Raw genomic sequence first — 20,712 nt, 5'->3', positions numbered from 1 at the left:
TGTTTCATTTGAATGCATGGATCTTTAGTTATCAACAATGCAAAACCAATGGCATTTCTGCAAATATGCATGCACTTGGAATTAGACAAATCGCAGTGAACATAAAAAAAAAGGATGCGGGCCGAATGCTGCGCACTGTGGAAGCCCAGCAGCAGATCTGGCCCGAAGCGGCTGAGTGTGTGTGAGCAAAAATAAAATAAAAGGAAGCAGTGCAGAAAATAGGGGCTCCTGGGATTCGAACCCCAGACCTCCTGGATGCAGGAGCGTGGTGCAAACCACTGCACTGCCGCGGCTGCAATTGATAGGAAAGGGCGCGGCCCCTTAAGAGATTGCCCAGGGCCGAGCCTCTCTGTATAGGCAGAGAAGACGACGGCTGCGAGGACGGAGCCGGCGAGGTTAGCCGTGGTGATGACGGGGCTTGGGAGGCCACGGCGGGTGTGCGGGTTAGGCTAAGGAGCACGTGTGCTTGGGGCTTCTAGGTGCAGGGGCGTGTGCGGGGTGCGGGGTGGAGGAGAGCCGAGGAGAAGGGGATCTGGGAGGATCCCGAGGTGGGGTTTGAGTGTGGCGGCGGCGAGGAGGAAGGATGGGACAAGGGGGCTAGATTTTAGGGATTGGTCTAGGGTTGGACTAATATATATAGCAGATGAATTTAGGTTAGGGGATATTTGATCCCTCCGATTTAAATCGGACGGTCAAGAAAAATAAGCTAGGAGAGTCCAACAAAGAAAACGGTGATGTTTTGTAGATGTTTGGGGATGATCCGAATCCAACGGTGACAACAACCCGGGTCGGGTTCGGGGAAGTTCCGGACGCGCGAGAGAGGTCTATGCACTGCGCAAGGAGGGGTTAGACGGTCACGGTCAAGAGGGAAGCGTCGATAGGTCTGAAACCGTCAACGCAGGCAAGGCGATCCGAGGGAAGGTGATGAAGGCAAAGGGAGAAACGTCAACGACGAGCGAATGCAAGTTTTTAAAACATGACGGCAACGAAGTGCCGATGCAATGCAAATGATGCGATGATGAATGCAACACACAAATAAAACACACGCCGAACACGAAATATATGGAAGGCGTCTGGAGCGTCGGTCTCGGGGCGTTACAACACTCCACCACTACAAGAGGATCTCGTCCCGAGATCTAGGATGGCACCGGATAGAAACGGAAGAGGAAGAGGTAAAACAAAGTTGCTTCTTTGACAAACAAGTGAAACCACGAACCTTGAGAGGTCGCAAAGCTTGAAGAAATGACACGACAGAGGTGACCAAAATTTAAAACACTCCGTTAACAAAGAGGAACAAGGAACATTGCGAGAACCTTTTGTAGGTTGAAGAATATGAAACAAGAGCTTAACGGATCAAACGGAATATGAAAGCACACCGGTAGAAAAGAGAAACAAGGAACTCCATGTGAACCTTGGAGTTTGCAAAGCTATGAATGACGAGAACAATGGACGAGAAGTACATGCGAGCACTCCGGTTGAAACGAGATGTACAAGGAACGATAAGGATAAATTACGACAACACTCCGGTTGAAAAATGGGAGGGGTAGAATATGAACTTGGCAAAATGAAAGCACTTGGATGAGACTCCGGTTAAAAGAGGAATGATAGACACAACACTCCGGTTAAAACAAGATAAAGAAAGGAATAAGAATGATATAATTTGGACAGCACTCCGACTGTAAATGGAAGGAATTGAACATGATCTTGACAAGATGAGAGGATACTCGATGAAATTAACAACACACTGCCTCCGGAACTAATGAAAGAGTGGCACAAGGGGTAAGAAAGATTTCAGACAGCACTCCGGTTGAGAAGGGAGGCAAAACTTGACAGAATGGGAAGAACTTGAAAAGAGAGCACGACACTCCGGCTAAACGGATAAGAAAAGAAAAATTACATGATCTTGATAAAACAAGATGATTGGTCGAAGAGAGCAACATCACAATGCCTCCGGGACGAACGAATAGGAGATAGATCGTCGGAATAAGAGAACGGAGAAGGAAATGATAACTTCCACCACAATTGAATTTGGAAAGCATCCTTGCAAGAAGGTTAGAACGGAGTTGTTGGAAAACCAACAACGCAAAGAATGAGATTGTAGTGGGCTTATGAAAACATCTCAACATTATGAGGTGACAAACGACCACTAATGGAAACCATTGATTTGATTGAGAGCACCAAAGAGATGGAAAAAAAACTTCTTTCACCGCGAGAATAGGGGGAAATTTGGATCATCGATAGACACCACAATTAGCAACATTCCTTAGGGAAAGCTTTAAGTGAAACATGACACAAGATAACTCCAACGAAGAGATTGGTGGATTTAAAATAACTCATTCTTGACAACATGTGAAACATGGAACATGGATGGAAATTGTCAAGAAGGACATAACACCACCTCAAAGGATAAGGTAGGAAGAATTGCACTTCGGAATGCAAGATGAAGAAAGCTTGAACTCCTCAAAACAAACATGTGTTGAACACCATGCTTATTTTGAAGTATGGCTTGACGGATCATAACTTCGAGAGAATTCTTGAAGAACAATTGAAGAATGAAAGGAATCCTTGATGAGCCACCATGTTGATCCTCCATGAAGAACTCCGATAATAAAAGAATGATCAAACGAAAGGGAAAGTTGAAAAGAACTCCGGGAGAAGCCTTGCAATGATTAGATGAAGCTTTGAAATGATATAATTGAAATAACTTGGAGCTCCGGAAAGAAAAAAATGAACAAATGAGATCAAGAATATTTTATGAATCTCCGGAATAAGGAATTAAATCACTTGGATGAAACAAGAATAAGAATTACATTATGCTTAGCCTTCACCAATTTAGATTGATGACAAGCAACGGATTCTGCATACTACTTATTTTCGTAGAAAGGATTAAGATAGATATTGCACAAACTTGGGAAGATCTTCAACGAACCACCGGTGGGATTGAAACAACGAATAAATTGATATGATAACGAAGGAAGAGAAATCTTGAATGAACCACCGCGAGAATTGAAAATGAACGAAGTAAAGGGGTGAATCACCCGTAAGAATTAGAGAACGAATGAAGATACTTGAGGGAATTTGATACACGAGAACGAAGAGATCACGAGCTGATTAGAGAATACTTGAACGATGCACCGGAAGAATATGGAGATGAACAAAGAGACATCAATTTAGAATAATTGGAGAATGAGGCTGAAAACTTAGAACGAAGAAATCTTCTGAAATGATGGCCTTTGGATGATCAAGAAGCGAAAACAACTCATGAAATGCTCCGAATGGGTGAAAAGAATTCTCACAATCGAAAACAATTATGAGAGGATGGCATCAAGCTAGAACCATGAATCTTGAAGAGAATGGAGCAAGATTTGAGAGAAACTCTTCTTCGGTCTTCAAATGTTGAGAATGACGATGAGAAACACCACCATGAATTGTTGGCACTCCGGAATGAAGAATAGAAGGTTGAACCAACGATGAAAAGAATTTGAAAGATCTTGGAGAAAGACATATGACTGATGATAACCCATTCTTACGTCAAACTTCGAAAAGAATTTGGAAATAGCTCCGGGAAAATTAGAAGAGTCAGGTAAGATCCTGGGAAAAGATCTGTGGGTTAGGGCCCACTCAAAAGATACACCGTTGAAATGATTACTTGAAAAGAAGATTGCACCGGTTGAATTAAATGGCTTCAATGAGATAACAACCTCGAAATAGCTTGAACGGATCTTGAATGAAAACACGAATCTCCTGAGATATCTTCAACACTCCGGAACACATGGAAAGCGAGAGGTGAATGATTAAGAGATACACCGGTATGAGAAAAACATTTGAAACAAGGAAAGGAATGTGATCAACACTGTAAGCTTGACTTGGATCCACCGGAGAAGAAACAACAACGAAGGATGATGAACTTGAAACTTCGTTAGTATCTTCATGGGAAATCACCGGATAAGAACATTGAAAGAAAAGAATGAAGAGGCTTCGCATCAATAAAAAGGATACTTGATTAAGAAATCCGAGTCCTTGAAGAAAAGGGTGGGAAAACAAAGGCAACTTGGGGCAGATGGAATAAACACCGTTGAGAAAACTTATAATTGATCTTGCGGATGTTGGAATGATCGGATTTACTTGAAGAGAAGCACACCGGATTGGTCTAGGGTTGGACTAATATATATAGCAGATGAATTTAGGTTAGGGGATATTTGGTCCCTCCGATTTAAATCGGGCGGTCAAGAAAAATAAGCTAGGAGAGTCCAACAAAGAAAACGGTGATGTTTTGTAGATGTTTGGGGATGATTCAAATCCAACGGTGACAACAACCCGGGTCGGGTTCGGGGAAGTTCCGGACGCGCGAGAGAGGTCTATGCACTGCGCAAGGAGGGGTTAGACGGTCACGGTCAAGAGGGAAGCGAAAATTCGATAGGTCTGAAACCCTCAACGCAGGCAAGGCGATCCGAGGGAAGGTGATGAAGGCAAAGGGAGAAACGTCAACGACGAGCGAATGCAAGTTTTTAAAACATGACGGCAACGAAGTGCCGATGCAATGCAAATGATGCGATGATGAATGCAACACACAAATAAAACACACGCCGAACACGAAATATATGGAAGGCGTCTGGAGCGTCGGTCTCGGGGCGTTACATTACTTATAACAAGACATCTTCCATGTCCTCAGGAACAAATATAACTACTCACAAAGCATATTCATGTTCAAGATCAGAGGAGTATTAATTATCATTAAGGATCTGAAAATATAATCTTTCACCGAATAAACCAACTAGCATTAACTACAAGGAGTAATCAACACTCCTAACAACCCACAGGTACCAATCTGAGGTTTTGAGACAGAGATTGGATACAAGAGATGAACTAGGGTTTGAGAGGAGATGGTGCTAGTGAAGATGTTGATGGAGATTGGCCCCCTCTCGATGAGAGGATCGTTGGTGATGACGATGGCTTCGATTTCCCCCTCCCGGAGGGATGTTTCCCCGGCAGAACGGCTCCGCCGGATCCCTAGATTGGTTTTGCCCAGGTTCCGCCTCGAGACGGCGGCGCTTCATCCCGAAAGCTTCCTTTTTATTTTTTCCAGGTCAAAACACATCATATAGCAGAAGATGGGCGTCGGAGGCCTGCCAAGGGCCCACAAGGACAGGGGCGCGCCCTCCACCTTCACTACTAGGAAAAAGGCTACTAGCAGCACGGGTAAAATGGCTACTAGCAGCGCGGATACCCACGCTACAGCTAATAGTTAGTAGTAGCGCGGGTTAAACCCGCGCTACTACTAACTTATTAGAAATAAAAAAAAATCAATCAATCCCGTTCTATCACATAATTGCCATATCTACTATCGCAATTCCTCATTGTGGAGGCAACTCATGTATAATTCATATCTTTTACATAAGTAAGAGTGTAAACACACTGTCGTGCGTGTCAGCTACCTACGTAAGTGGTTCTTGCCATGCAAATTCAAAACTTTACCACTACTTCTAGACGTCGGAGACTGAAACACGTTGTTATGGTCCAATCCGAAAATTGGCTCACTCGTCAATGCGCGGCGCCTTCCCGACCTGATCTCGCGGCCTGCAGCTGCGACGAAACACAGCGAGCAGCCTCGATGAGCCACACTTGACCGATGGCAGTCGCCGCCTTGAGTTGTGACGCCGTCACGTCCCTCGCCCTAGCCCTTAGGTCAAGCAGGCCCCGGTCGATGTCGTCCTCGTGCCACGCCACCAGCGGACGGAGGAAGCCATCGTACACGTGCCCCGCACCCTGAAATCCGAACACCATTAAGATTTAGATTTAGAATTGGCCACATACCGAATCAAGTCTATCTGAAATGTTGATCATCTCTCGTGCTCGGGGTGTCTGATCGACTGCTTACCCGTGTGCTGGGGTGCCAGAGGTAGATGGCAAGCAGCAGCTTCGCCTCTCCGTACATCGGCATCCACAACACCGCCCAGTCCATGAACCTCTCGACGACCGTCGGCATCGCCACCAAAACCCTGCAGCATTACCAACAGAGGTTCAGAAACTTCAGATTCTTCAGAAGAATGACACGGAAAAATAATGCGGTGCATGTCGATGAAAAAGACAATCAGTGAAAAAGACAAGGAGCATACGTCTGTGCTGCACCGGTGTTTATGCAAGGGGGTCAGTGTTAAAATAACATTGAATTTACTATGAGAGGGGATGGAATGCCTGAATTCACAATACTAACCTGATTGACCACCTGTTGTCGCACAAATCTACGGTGTTCAGGAGTTCGGTAAAATTGATCAGACAATGCCCAAAACTGCTTAAAAGGAAGATCCAGAAAGAGATAAGTACTTATAGAGCAGGTTTGTACTAATGATACTAAATATACTATTCTCAAAAAGTAAACAGAAAACTGAATCCGGTAGGTAGACCTGACAATTGTCGTCTCCGTTAACCGTGAGCTCAACCAGGCCATACAACACCAACTTGTCGAGAAGTCTTCGATGATCTGAAAAGGCTTCATCAAAAGAAGGAATTTCTCCATTTGTTTTAGGGACACGCTGCATTAGCAAAGTGAGTAAGCAACAGAATCTAAGACATAACACTGATCTTCAAGGGAACACATGCAAGTGAATGAAAATTGCCAAAGAATAAGCTTGTTGATCATCGACAGAGAGTTAGAGGTGCTGGTTCTGAACTTCTGTTTTCTAGATTAATGCGCAACAAACTCATTATTAGTGTAAAAAGGTGGCCCGCCTTAAGAGGGAACGTAGTAAAGTGCAAGAACTATCACACAGAATAGTAAAAATGGAACGTAGCTCAGCACTTGCATTGATAGGAACCGACACATGATCATACCATGGGCATCCACTAAGGAAGATCGATAATTCTGCATTTAACATATTATCTTAACCGAAAATAGTGTCCGGCGTCCTTGACTAATAACCCAAGCATTCTTATGATTACCTAGACTTCAGAGCATGCTTGTTATTTCATAATTAGATAATACAAAAAGGTGGGACTCTGAAGCCCTTGAAACTGTAGAAACCCAAAACTGTTGTACTTAACCCCTTCATATAATGTAGAGCAGTAAAAGTGGAACATGGCTCAGCAGTTGCATTGATCAGAACAGATATACAATCTACATTCTAGAAATTATAGGAAGAGAGCACTGCTACTTACAGGGACAGGAACCATGTTATTCAATCGAGCACCCTTGGCCGTCGCGCACATTGCTATCTTCTTCGTGGCTCGAACACGAACTGAAGCCCTATGTTTCTTCTACATACGGCGGTGCTGCACTGCCGTTTGTTCAGGAAAGGGGATCGAGTCAGGAGGGGATGACATGTCTGAACTTAGTGTGTGTTGAGTCTTTGTTGGTAACTGAAATTAGTAGTACCTGAGGGCAGATGGCTCACGCCCTCGGTGATGACATGTCTGAACTTACTGTGTGTTGAGTCTATGTTTCTTCTACATACGGCGGTGCTGCACCGGGGAGGGGGGGGGGGGGGGGGGGGGGAAGTATACTGGTATAATATAGCGCTGAACAAACTATTGTTGACATTGATTCCAAATAAGTGGCATGTGATGCAGATAGTTAACCTGGTGAAACTAAACAATAACACGAGTTCAGAGCTGATATGCATCATGTGTTCGAATGATAACCTGCGAGAGCGACAACCCTGTTCAATTCCAAACTATTTACTGCATTCAATCTAAACAACATACTGGAACCAACAAGTTTACTGCAATACTATTTGTTTTTGTTAGACTGACAGACTAAACAACTAGCACGATTTCAGAACTGATCGCGTCGTGTATCAGACAGATAATTCAGGGGAGCGACCACTCTGCTCAATTCCAATCTACCAGTGCGTTCGATCTAAACTAAGACTAAAACCAACAAGTTCGATCTACAGAAATTCAATAAAGCACTGCAGTACTGCTTTTCTTAAACTGACGAAATTATTAAACAACTAGCAGAATTGATCACATCGTGTATTGGACAGATATTACAATTCAGAGAGAGACGGCTCTGTTTAATTCCAATCTACGACCGAGTTTGATCTGGACTATAGAGACCAAAACCAATAGGTTCGATCAACCAGCGACCACATACGGACCAGAATTCAGGTCCCGAACAGACCAGCACCAAAACAGCTCCGATCGATCGAACGAACTCGTCCGAACGCAGCAGTAAACAAAACGAAGCGTGAGCACGAGAGGAGATGGGGTCGGTGGTGTACGTAACCTGGAGGACGTATGCGACCTTGGCCGATTCGAAGTAGCTGGGGAGCGACATGCCGCCGGCGGCGAGCGCGAGCTTGGCGGCGCCGATGGAGGCGACGCCGAGCATGGGCAGCTCGGCCGGGCTCCACTCGTAGTAGGCACCGCCCTCGCCGCCGTACGCCTTGGCCGGCTGCCTCGGGGTCAGATCCACCGCCATCGCCGCCGCGGAGAGCTACGATCGAGAGGATGGTTGGTTGAGGGGTTGGAAGTGAAACTAGTTGCTGGGAGCTGGAGGGTGGTGGCGGCGGCAAGGAGATCGTGGGGAGAGGAGTCGGGGTGGGGTGGACTGGCGAGAGAGTTTTTTTAGGGATAAGAGAGGCAGAGTGTGGTGGGTGGGAGTGGATCGGGCCGGGGTGAATGGTGCAGTAGTGGACACGCTTAATAGCAGCACGGGTTTATACCCTTCGTTACTACTATCGACTTAGTAGTAGCGCGGGTTTTATACCCTTCGTTATTACTATGGCTTTTCCCAGGGGCATGGTGAAGACCACTTAATAGTAGCGCGGGTTTATACCCCTCGCTACTATTAGTAGTAGTGCCTCTTTTTAGACCGCGTTACTGATAAGTTTCTGTGTATAAGGTTTTTCCTAGTAATGCCTTGTGGTTGGCTGGTGGCCCCCCTCTAGTGCTTTCTTCGCCCAATGTTTTTTATATATTCCAAAAATATTCTCCGTGAAGTTTCAAGACTTTTGGAGTTGTGCAGAATAGGTCTCTAATATTTGCTCCTTTTCCAGTCCAGAATTCCAGCTGCCGGCATTCTCCCTCTTCATGTAAACCTTATTAAATAAGAGAGAAAAGACATAAGTATTGTGATATAATGTGTAATAACAGTCCATAATGTAATAAATATTATATAAAATCATGATGCAAAATGGACGTATTAGTCACCCTTGCGCCCGACTACCTTCTTCCTTCCCCTCTCCGGCATGCACGAGAAGGGGCCGCCGCCGGAAGCCACCAGGGCCGATGGCTGGGGTGCACACGCCACATAGACTAGGGTGCCTCCACCGGAAGCCACCAGGGCTGACGACCGGGGGTGCAAGCACCTCATCGACCTCGGCGCCGCCGCCTCGGACGCGCATCACACCACATCGACCAGGGCGCCGACGGCCATGGACATTGATCGGAGATTGACCTGCTCCGCGGTGCACACATCATACGTGTGTGCGTGAGAGGAGCGCCGCATGGGGTCCAGGCGGCGGCGCGGGCAGCACCACACGGTCGGTGAGCGGTGCCCTCAGTGGCGCGACGGTGTTGATGTTCGCAACACTATGGTCGGGAGGTGGTGTCGTCGGTGGTGTGCTAGCGGTGGCATGGTTAGAACCATGACCAGTGGGTGGTGCCCTCGGTGGCACGACGGCGGCAACGGCACCGACCGGTGATGCCGGTGATTCAAGGACCCACCTGCTTACTTTTTTTGTGGGAATCCGATTGCTTTTTGTTTTAAATGCAAATATTGATTGATTTTTTAAATGCAGGGGCCAAATGACTTTCGAAAAATATTTGCAGGGACTTGATTGCTTCATGAAAAATATTTGTTGGGATTATTCATACAAAATACTGACACATGGGACCCACCCATCATAACGGTCAAAGCTAGTAGTGTTGACTTTTATTCCACGTCATATCAGACGAATGGACCCGATCTGTCGTAATTACGATTAGTATTAACCAACATGGCCATCAGTGCAACATGGGAGTTTTTGTAATCAAAAAACATTTTTGTGGTAGGTTTTAGGCAATTTCGAAAAGTGGAGTTTTCCGAACTCTAGACACAAATATGGTGGTTTTATGCTATTTACTCTCTCACGCGCACGTCGTGTGAACCGCTTAGGGCATCTCCAATGATTGTAAGATAGTTGTTGATAGACTTTGCCACATTGGATTTTTTATGATGTGTCATACAATAAATGAGGAAAGAGAGGAAGGTTGTATGTACATGAGCCAACACCTCTTGCACAAGCTCCAATGTAGAATGAGAGAGCACCTTATTTATTATCTCACATCCTATTGAGCAAACTAGATACTTATAACCCATTGAAATTGTTGTATGTTAAGATGTTGGTTGATGACATGGCATATTTTACAAACAAGCTAACATATAAACCGTTGGAGATGCCCTTAATCAGACTCAAATTATCTGGATATCACTCTAAATCTATAAAAACATATATGATGATCTTGAGCTCACCTCGACATCCGCTACAGCTATACCACACCCCTCCTCATCCCTTTCCACGTGGACCAGATAATGGTTTGATTCGATAATTTCATGTCTACAAAGAGTATCAGAGGTTTTGTAGAAACCCTTCGCACTGATTTAGAGTGATATCTTTTTTTAACTCTACCATTACTCGGTTTGATTTTCACAACAAATATTGTACTCCCATTTGAACCATGTCGGTCTTTCTTCATGGATGGATCATGTTGATGTTACTATAAAAACAATTGGAGAAGAGTCCAATATAATACGCATGAATTAAGCAAGTTTTATCTCATGGATCTGCATCATTAAAAGACGTAAAACTAATATAAGATGTTTTAGACGTCTTATTATACTCCCTCGTCCTAAAATTCTTGTCTAGATACGGATGTACCTAATACTAAAATGTCACTTGATACATCCGTATTTAGACAAATCTAAGACAAGAATTTTGGGACGGAGGGAGTATTAGTTTACATACGTTAGGAAAACAAGTACGTTGATAGGAATTGTCGATAGAATAAAGTAGCCACTTCCGATATTTCGTTTCTGAGCCCAGGCTCATCTGCACCCACGCTGACGAAAAAAATCAAACCAAATACTAGAAAAATTCAAAAAATCTAATTTTTTTTGTGTGGTAGATAATTTGATGCGTGAGGTTCGCTCCAATTTTCAAGTCATTTGGATATCTAAGCAGCTCTCGGCAAAAAAGACAAATTCGGGGTCTGTAAAAAAGTTTACTGTTCAAGCACTGTTCTGACCTGATTTGTCTTTTTTTCTGAGAGCTACTTAAATGTTCAAATGATCTGAAAATTTGAGCGAACCTCACACATCAAATTATCTACTACACACAAAAAAAATTAAATATTTTTGTCCGGGTGCAGATAAGTCTGAGCACCGAAACGCCGCACTCATCCACTTTTTTTTTGAAAAACATCAACCACTTTATTAATTAGAAATAATGGTTACATCGTCTATAAGTAGAGATACAATATTTCCCATAGGCTCCTCAATCCAATCCCTCGTCACGAACTATTTTGCTAGTCGAGCCAACTCATGCGCTACCTTGTTCGCTTTCCTATTACAATGTTCAAAACTAGTAAGAGGAAAATCACAAGCTATAAAAAAACAGTCATCAAAAATTGCTGCTGCCGCTCCTGCAGAGTGTCCTCCATTCTTCATTGTGTCAATCACTTCCATATTGTCAGAGTTGATAACAAGACGATTACAACCCGCCTTAACGATAAGCCAAACCTAAGTGCTAATGCTTCCGCTGTCAGGACATCAGCGCAATAATCAATCTTCAAATTTCCACCTACAATGAAGTTTCCTTTGTCATCCCTGAGGACAGCCCCCGCTGTGCCTTTTAGTAGATCGCGATTGAAGGCAGCATCCACATTCAATTTAACAAAGCCCCTAGGAGGTCTATGATGTCTACTACGCAACCTTCTCCTTGTAGACGTTGTTGGGCCTCCAAGTGCAGAGGTTTGTAGGACAGTAGCAAATTTCCCTCAAGTGGATGACCTAAGGTTTATCAATCCGTGGGAGGCGTAGGATGAAGATGGTCTCTCTCAAGCAACCCTGCAACCAAATAACAAAGAGTCTCTTGTGTCCCCAACACACCCAATACAATGGTAAATTGTATAGGTGCACTAGTTCGGCGAAGAGATGGTGATACAAGTGCAAAATAGATAGTAGATATAGGTTTTTGTAATCTGAAAATATAAAAACAGCAATGTAACTAATGGTAAAAGTGTGCGTAAACGGTATTGCAATGATAGGAAACAAGGCCTAGGGTTCATACTTTCACTAGTGCAAGTTCTCTCAACAATAATAACATAGTTGGATCATATAACTATCCCTCAACATGCAACAAAGAGTCACTCCAAAGACACTAATAGCGGAGAACAAACGAAGAGATTATGGTAGGGTACGAAACCACCTCAAAGTTATTCTTTCCAATCAATCCTTTGGGCTATTCCTATAAGTGTCACAAACAGCCCTAGAGTTCGTACTAGAATAACACCTTCAGATACAAATCAACCAAAACCCTAATGTCACCTAGATACTCCAATGTCACCTCAAGTATCCGTGGGTATGATTATACGATATGCATCACACAATCTCAGATTCATCTATTCAACCAACACAAAGTACTTCAAAGAGTGCCCCAAAGTTTCTACCGGAGAATCAAGACGAAAACGTGTGTCAACCCCTATGCATAAGTTCATGGGCGGAACCCGCAAGTTGATCACCAAAACATACATCAAGTGAATCACGTGATATCCCATTGTCACCATAGATACGCACGGCAAGACATACATCAAGTGTTCTCAAATCATTAAAGACTCAATCCGATAAGATTACTTCAAAGGGAAAACTCAATCCATTACAAGAGAGTAGAGGGGGAGAAGAAACATAAGATCCAACTATAATAGCAAAGCTCGCAATACATCAAGATCGTGCCAAATCAAAAACACGAGAGAGAGAGAGATATCAAACACATAGCTACTGGTACATACCCTCAGCCCCGGGGGTGAACTACTCCCTCCTCGTCATGGAGAGCGTCGGGATGATGAAGATGGCCACCAGTGAGGGTTCCCTCCTCCGGCAGGGTGCCGAAACAGGGTCCCGATTGACTTTTGGTGGCTACAGAGGCTTGCGGCGGCGGAACTCCCGATCTATTATGTTCTCCGAAGTTTTTAGGGTATGTGGATATATATAGGCGGAAGAAGTACGTCGGTGGACTTCCGGGATGTCCACGAGGTAGGGGGTGCGCCCTAGGGGGGTGGGCGCGCCCCCCACCCTCGTGGGCAGCCCGGGACTCCCCTGGTGCAACTCCGGTACTCTGTGGGCTTCTTCTGGTCCAAAATTAGGTTCCGTGGAGTTTCAGGTCAATTGGAATCCATTTGATATTCCTTTTCTTCGAAACACTGAAATAGGCAAAAAACAGCAATTCTGGGCTGGGCCTCCGGTTAATAGGTTAGTCCCAAAAATAATATAAAAGTGGATAATAAAGCCCAATATTGTCCAAAACAGTAGATAATATAGCATGGAGCAATCAAAAATTATAGATACGTTGGAGACGTATCAAGCATCCCAAGCTTAATTCCTGCTCGTCCTCGAGTAGGTAAATGATAAAAAAAAATTGATGTGGAATGCTAGTTGTCATAATTTCAATGTAATTCTTCTTAATTGTGGTATGAATATTCAGATCCGAAAGATTCAAGATAAAAGTTCATATTGACATAAAAGTAATAATACTTCAAGCATACTAACTAAGCAATTATGTCTTCTTAAAATAACATGGCCAAAGAAAGTTTATCCCTACAAAATCATATAGTTTAGTCATGCTCCATTTTCGTCACACAAGAATGCTCTCATCATGCACAACCCCGATGACAAGCCAAGCAATTATTTCATACTTTAGTAATCTCAAACTTTATAAACCTTCACGCAATACATGAGCGTGAGCCATGGATATAGCACTATGGGTGGAATAGAATATGATGATGGGGGTTATGTGGAGAAGACAAAGAAGGAGAAAGTCTCACATCAACGAGGCTAATCAATGAGCTATGGAGATGCCCATCGATTGATGTTGATGCAAGGAGTAGGGATTGCCATGCAACGGATGCACTAGAGCTATAAATGTATGAAAGCTCAACAAAAGAAACTAAGTGGGTGTGCATCCAACTTGCTTGCTCACGAAGACCTAGGGCACTTGAGGAGGCCCATTGTTGGAATATACAAGCCAAGTTCTATAATGAAAAATTCCCACTAGTATATGAAAGTGACAAAACAAGAGACTCTCTATTATGAAGATTATGGTGCTACCTTGAAGCACAAGTGTGGCAAAGGATAGTAACATTGTCCCTTCTCTCTTTTCTCTCATTTTTTGGGGCCTTCTCTTTTTTATGGCCTTTTTTGGGCCTTCTCTCTTTTTATGGCCTTTCTCTTTTTTTATTCCTCACTTGGGACAATGCTCTAGAAAATGATGATCATCACACTTCTATTTATTTACAACTCAATGATTACAACTCGATACTAGAACAAAAGATGACTCAATATGAATGCCTCCGGCGGTGTACCGGGATATGCAATGAACCAAGAGTGACATGTATGAAAGAATTATGAATGGTGGCTTTGCCACAAATACTATGTCAACTACATGATCATGCTAGCAATATGACAATGATGAATATGTCATGATAAACGGAATGGTGGAAAGTTGCATGGCAATATATCTCGGAATGGCTATGGAAATGCCATAATAGGTAGGTATGGTGGCTGTTTTGAGGAAGATATAAGGAGGTTTATGTGTGAAAGAGCGTATCATATCACGGGGTTTGGATGCACCGGCGAAGTTTGCACCAACTCTCAATGTGAGAAAGGGCAATGCACGGTACCGAAGCGGCTAGCAATGATGGAAGGGTGAGAGTGCGTATAATCCATGGACTCAACATTAGTCATAAAGAACTCACATACTTATTGCAAAAATCTACAAGTCATCAAAAACCAAAGCACTACACGCATGCTCCTAGGGGGATAGATTGGTAGGAAAAGACCATCGCTCGTCCCCGACCGCCACTCATAAGGAAGACACTCAAAGAACACCTCATGTTTCAAATTTTTGACATAACGTTTACCATACGTGCATGCTACGGGACTTGCAAACTTCAACACAAGCATTTCTCAAATTCACAACTACTCAACTAGCACGACTTTGATATTATCACCTCCATATCTCAAAACAATTATCAAGCATCAAACTTTTCTTAGTATCCAACACACTCATAAGAAAGTTTTTACTATTTTTGTATACCTAGCATATTAAGATTATTTAAGCAAATTAACATGCTATTTAAGACTCTCAAAATAATCTAAGTGAGGCATGAGAGATCAATAGTTTCTATAAAACAAATCCACCACCGTGCTCTAAAAGATATAAGTGAAGATCAATGAGTAGTCGAATAATTATGCAACTATGTGAAGACTCTCTAACATTTAAGGATTTCAGATCTTGGTATTTTATTCAAACAGCAATCAAGGCAAAAGAAAATAAAATGACGCTCCAAGCAAAACACATATCATGTGGTGAATTAAAATATAGCTCCAAGTAAAGTTACCGATGAACGAAGACGAAAGAGGGGATGCCTTCCGGGGCATCCCCAAGCTTAGGCTCTTGGTTATCCTTGAATATTACCTTGGGGTGCCTTGGGAATCCCCAAGCTTAGGCTCTTTCCACTCCTTATTCCATAGTCCATCGAATCTTTACCCAAAACTTGAAAACTTCACAACACAAAACTTAACAGAAAACTCGTGAGCTCCGTTAGCGAAAGAAAACAAATCACCACTTCAAGGTACTGTAATGAACTCATTCTTTATTTATATTGGTGTTAAACCTACTGTATTACAACTTCTCTATGGTTTATAAACTATTTTACTAGCCATAGATTCATCAAAATAAACAAGCAACACAATGAAAACAGAATCTGTCAAAAACAGAACAGTCTGTAGTAATCTGTATCAAACGTATACTTCTGGAACTCCAAAAATTCTAAACTAAATTGGTGGACCTGAGGAATTTGTCTAGTAATCATCTGCAAAAAGAATCAACTAAATATCACTCTCCAGTAAAAAGTTTTATCTAATCTCGTGAGCGCTAAAGTTTCTGTTTTTTACAGCATGATCATAAAGACTTCACCCAAGTCTTCCCAAAGGTTCTACTTGGCACAAACACTAATTAAAACACAAAACCACATCTTAACAGAAGCTAGATGGATTATTTATTACTAAACAGAACCAAAAAGCAAAAAAACTAAAATAAAATTGGGTTGCCTCCCAACAAGCGCTATCGTTTAACGCCCCTAGCTAGGCATGATGATTTCAATGATGCTCACATAAAAGATAAGAATTGAAACATAAAGAGAGCATCATGAAGAATATGACTAGCACATTTAAGTATAACCCACTTCCTATGCGTAGGTATTTTGTGAGCAAACAACTTATGGGAACAATAATCAACTAGCATAGGAAGGCAAAACAAGCATAACTTTAAAACTTTAAGCACATAGAGAGGAAACTTGATATTATTGCAATTCCGGCAAGCATATATTCCTCCCTCATAATAATTTTCAGTAGCATCATGAATGAATTCAACAATATAACCAGCACCTAAAGCATTCTTTTCATGATCTACAAGTATAGAAAATTTACTACTCTCCACATAAGCAAAATTCTTCTCATTCAGAATAGTGGGAGTATCATAAGAGACTTGAATACTATAAATTGTTTCCACATTAAAAGAGTAATGTTCAGAAAAAGGGTAATCACAATCATGACAAGTTTTATAAATATAATCATCACTACTTTTTATAGCATAAGTTTCATCACAATAATCATCATAAGTAGCAACTTTGTTCTCATCATAATCGATTGAAACCTCTTCCAAGATAGTGGATACATCACTAAGTAAAGTCATGACCTGTCCAAATCCACTTTCATAAATATTATAAGATTCAACATCCTCCAAAATAGTGGGATCATTACTTCCTAAAGTTGACACTCTTCCAAACTCACTTTCATCAATATAATCATCATAGGTAGAAGGCATGCTATCATCATAACAACTTTGCATATCAAAACTTGAGAGGCTAAAAATATCATCTTCATCAATCATAGAATCCCCAAGCTAGGGACAAACATTAATTGCAGCAAATATATTCTCAAATATGTCATTCTCATCAAACATAGCTTCCCCAAGCTTGGGCTTTTTCATATCATAAGCATAATCACTCTCATCATTAATAGTATGGATAGCACCAATAGTATCGCAAACATTATCATCATATTCTTCCAAGCAAGTGCCAAAAAGATTTTCAAGATCATAAGAAGTATCATTATCTTCCCAATCATAATCATCACAACAAGCAATAGGCATAACGAGATCATCATCAAATGCATCATCTTCCACAATTATTTTTGATTCATTTTCATGTGGCACAACAATGATAGGAGCAACATTATTTGGGGGAGATATCTTTTTACCTCTCTTCCTTTTTCTTTTCTTCTTCTTCACCTCATGTGTGGGTTCAATCCTCCTTTTGGAGCTCCTTATTGATGAGATTGGTTGAATAGAAGGCTCCTCCTCGTTACCTGATTCATCATAAGAAATAATAGGAGGATATTGGGAAGTCTCTTCCCTTTCGTTAGCATTCTCTTCATCTTCTATTTGTTTTCTTTTCTTTATGTAGTTGGCAATATAAGGATTTTCAATGCAATTCACCGCACAATACATATAAATTTCCTCTAGATCAAAATGAAGAACTCTATCAAGGGCAAATTTTGGAATATCCTTAGTTATACGTTTCATTTCTTCATAACCCAAGAGCAAATTAAGTTCATTATGATGTGCAAGGGAAATCAAGTCATCACAATTTTTGGACACGATACGATCATGAAACAATTTGCATTGGGTACTGAAATGATCATGTTCATTGCAAAGTTCACAAGTACGGCTAATAAAATTTAAATTTTCAGCACAAACATCTAGCCTTTCTTGCAACCATTTAGTTTCTAAGTGCTTATGCCTCTTGCAATATCTATCTTCCCTATTTGGTGTGTACTTACAAACCCAATGCACTCCACAAAAATTGACATGTTTATAGGAGACATTTTCATCATAACTAGTGCAATCATCATTAGTACTATGGATATTCAAGGAGTTCATACTAACAAAATTGCAATCATGCTCATCATTCAAAGATTTAGTGCCAAACATTTTAATGCATTATTCTTCTAACACTTTGGCACAATTTTCCTTTCCATCATACTCACGAAAGATATTAAAAAGATGAAGCGTATGAGGCAAACTCAATTTCATTTTTTTTGTAATTTTCTTTTATAAACTAAACTAGTGCTAAAACAAGAAACAAAAAGATTCGATTGCAAGATCTAAAGATATACCTTCAAGCACTCACCTCCCCGGCAACGGCGCCAGAAAAGAGCTTAGTTGACGGGGTGTGAGTGCCGCTTACCTAGCCTCCCCGGCAACGGCGCCAGAAAAGAGCTTGATGTCTACTACGCAACCTTCTCCTTGTAGACGTTGTTGGGCCTCCAAGTGCAGAGGTTTGTAGGACAGTAGCAAATTTCCCTCAAGTGGATGACCTAAGGTTTATCAATCCGTGGGAGGCGTAGGATGAAGATGGTCTCCCTCAAGCAACCCTGCAACCAAATAACAAAGAGTCTCTTGTGTCCCCAACACACCCAATACAGTGGTAAATTGTATAGGTGCACTAGTTCAGCGAAGAGATGGTGATACAAGTGCAAAATAGATAGTAGATATAGGTTTTTGTAATCTGAAAATATAAAAACAGCAAGGTAACTAATGGTAAAAGTGAGAGTAAACGGTATTGCAATGATAGGAAACAAGGCCTAGGGTTCATACTTTCACTAGTGCAAGTTCTCTCAACAATAATAACATAGTTGGATCATATAACTATACCTCAACATGCAATAAAGAGTCACTCCAAAGACAGTAATAGCGGAGAACAAACGAAGAGATTATGGTAGGGTATGAAACCACCTCAAAGTTATTCTTTCCAATCAATCCTTTGGGCTATTCCTATAAGTGTCACAAACAGCCCTAGAGTTCGTACTAGAATAACACCTTAAGATACAAATCAACCAAAACCCTAATGTCACCTAGATACTCCAATGTCACCTCAAGTATCCGTGGGTATGATTATACGATATGCATCACACAATCTCAGATTCATCTATTCAACCAACACAAAGTACTTCAAAGAGTGCCCCAAAGTTTCTACCGGAGAATCAAGACGAAAACGTGTGCTAACCCCTATGCATAAGTTCATGGGCGGAACCTGCAAGTTGATCACCAAAACATACATCAAGTGAATCACGTGATATCCCATTGTCACCACAGATACGCACGGCAAGACATACATCAAGTGTTCTCAAATCATTAAAGACTCAATCCGAGAGGGGGAGAAGAAACATAAGATCCAACTATAATAGCAAAGCTCGCGATACATCAAGATCATGCCAAATCAAGAACACGAGAGAGAGAGATCAAACACATAGCTATTGGTACATATCCTCAGCCCCGAGGGTGAACTACTCCCTCCTCGTCATGGAGAGCGCTGGGATGATGAAGATGGCCACCAGTGAGGGTTCCCCCCTCCGGCAGGGTGCCGGAACAGGGTCCCGATTGACTTTATTCATCTTATGATAGAACAAAACTAGGCCATCGGCCCGACCATCACTCTCCACTACAATCATTGAATCAAAAGATAAAGAACGACGCAGCTCATCGGCATTACATTTATTCAAGTGTGACTCAGAGAGAAAAATCAAATCCGCCATGATACGCCCTTGGATCTCCAAGAGCTCGCGAACTACCGTGGGGGAGAGCATACCACGGCAGTTCCATCCAAGGATTTGCATTTGGCCCGGCAGACCTCCTCCGCGGAGGCCGCCGATGCGCCATCATCTCCAATCGATTCCCTCCTCTGTTGCATGTACGCCTTGATACGTCTCCAACGTATCTATAATTTATGAAGTATTCATGTCATGTTTACAATATTTTTTATATGATTTTGGTATGTTTTGATTAGAACTAACCCGGACTGACGTTGTTTTCAGCAGAATTACCGTGGTGTTGTTTTTTGTGCAGAAATAAAAGTTCTCGGAATGCGATGAAAATCAACAGAGATTTTTCTGGAAAATATGAAAAATACTGGAACAAAAATCTACCGGAGGGGAGTCAGGGGGCCCCCACGAGGGTGGGGGGCGCCCCCACCCCCCCGGGGCGCGCCCCTGCCTCGTGGACTCCCCAAGGGCCCCCCTAACGTGAAATCAACGCCAACTCCTCCTATAAATACAGAAACCTTCGGGAATTAACCTAGATCAGAAGTTCTACCGCCACAAGCCTCTGTAGCCACGAGAAATAAATCTAGGCCCTCTCTGACACCTTGCCGGAGGGGGCCATCATCACCGGAGGCCATGGAGGAGGATCCCGGAGGGGCCATCATCGCCATGAAGGCCAAGGACCAGAGGGAGAACCTCTCCCCATCTAGGGGGGAGGCCATGGAGGAGGAAGCACAAGGGGGAGAACCTCTCCTTCTGTCTCTCTCGGTGGTGCCGGAGTGCCATCGGGAGGGGAATCATTGCCGCGGTGATCGTCTTCATCAACATCACCATCGTCATCACCATCCTCATCTCTT

General features: G+C 42.6%; 1 protein-coding gene across 7 annotated transcripts; it reads right to left on the bottom strand.

Moving 5' to 3' along the window:
- Nucleotides 1-5,316: 5,316 nt before the first annotated feature.
- On the bottom strand, nt 5,317-8,612 carry LOC109751343 (putative HVA22-like protein g). 7 transcript variants are annotated; one of them, XM_073502421.1, is made up of 7 exons: nt 8,225-8,512; nt 7,373-7,575; nt 7,156-7,274; nt 6,405-6,490; nt 6,215-6,289; nt 5,879-5,999; nt 5,317-5,766 (listed from the first exon to the last, which is right to left on the bottom strand). In XM_073502421.1, the coding sequence occupies exons 3-7, from the start codon at nt 7,204-7,206 to the stop codon at nt 5,542-5,544; spliced, it is 558 nt and encodes a 185-aa protein (XP_073358522.1). In that variant the 5' UTR covers nt 7,207-7,274; nt 7,373-7,575; nt 8,225-8,512; the 3' UTR covers nt 5,317-5,541. The 7 variants fall into 7 exon arrangements, with proteins under 7 accessions (XP_073358522.1, XP_045086026.1, XP_045086028.1 ...); XM_045230091.2 differs by having other exon boundaries at nt 7,373-8,612; XM_045230093.2 differs by lacking the exon at nt 7,373-7,575 and having other exon boundaries at nt 8,225-8,506.
- Nucleotides 8,613-20,712: the final 12,100 nt, after the last annotated feature.

This window comes from Aegilops tauschii, chromosome 6 (genome assembly GCF_002575655.3).
Source record: "Aegilops tauschii subsp. strangulata cultivar AL8/78 chromosome 6, Aet v6.0, whole genome shotgun sequence".
Lineage (NCBI taxonomy): Eukaryota > Viridiplantae > Streptophyta > Magnoliopsida > Poales > Poaceae > Aegilops > Aegilops tauschii.
This window is presented reverse-complemented; position numbering and strand designations above follow the sequence as displayed.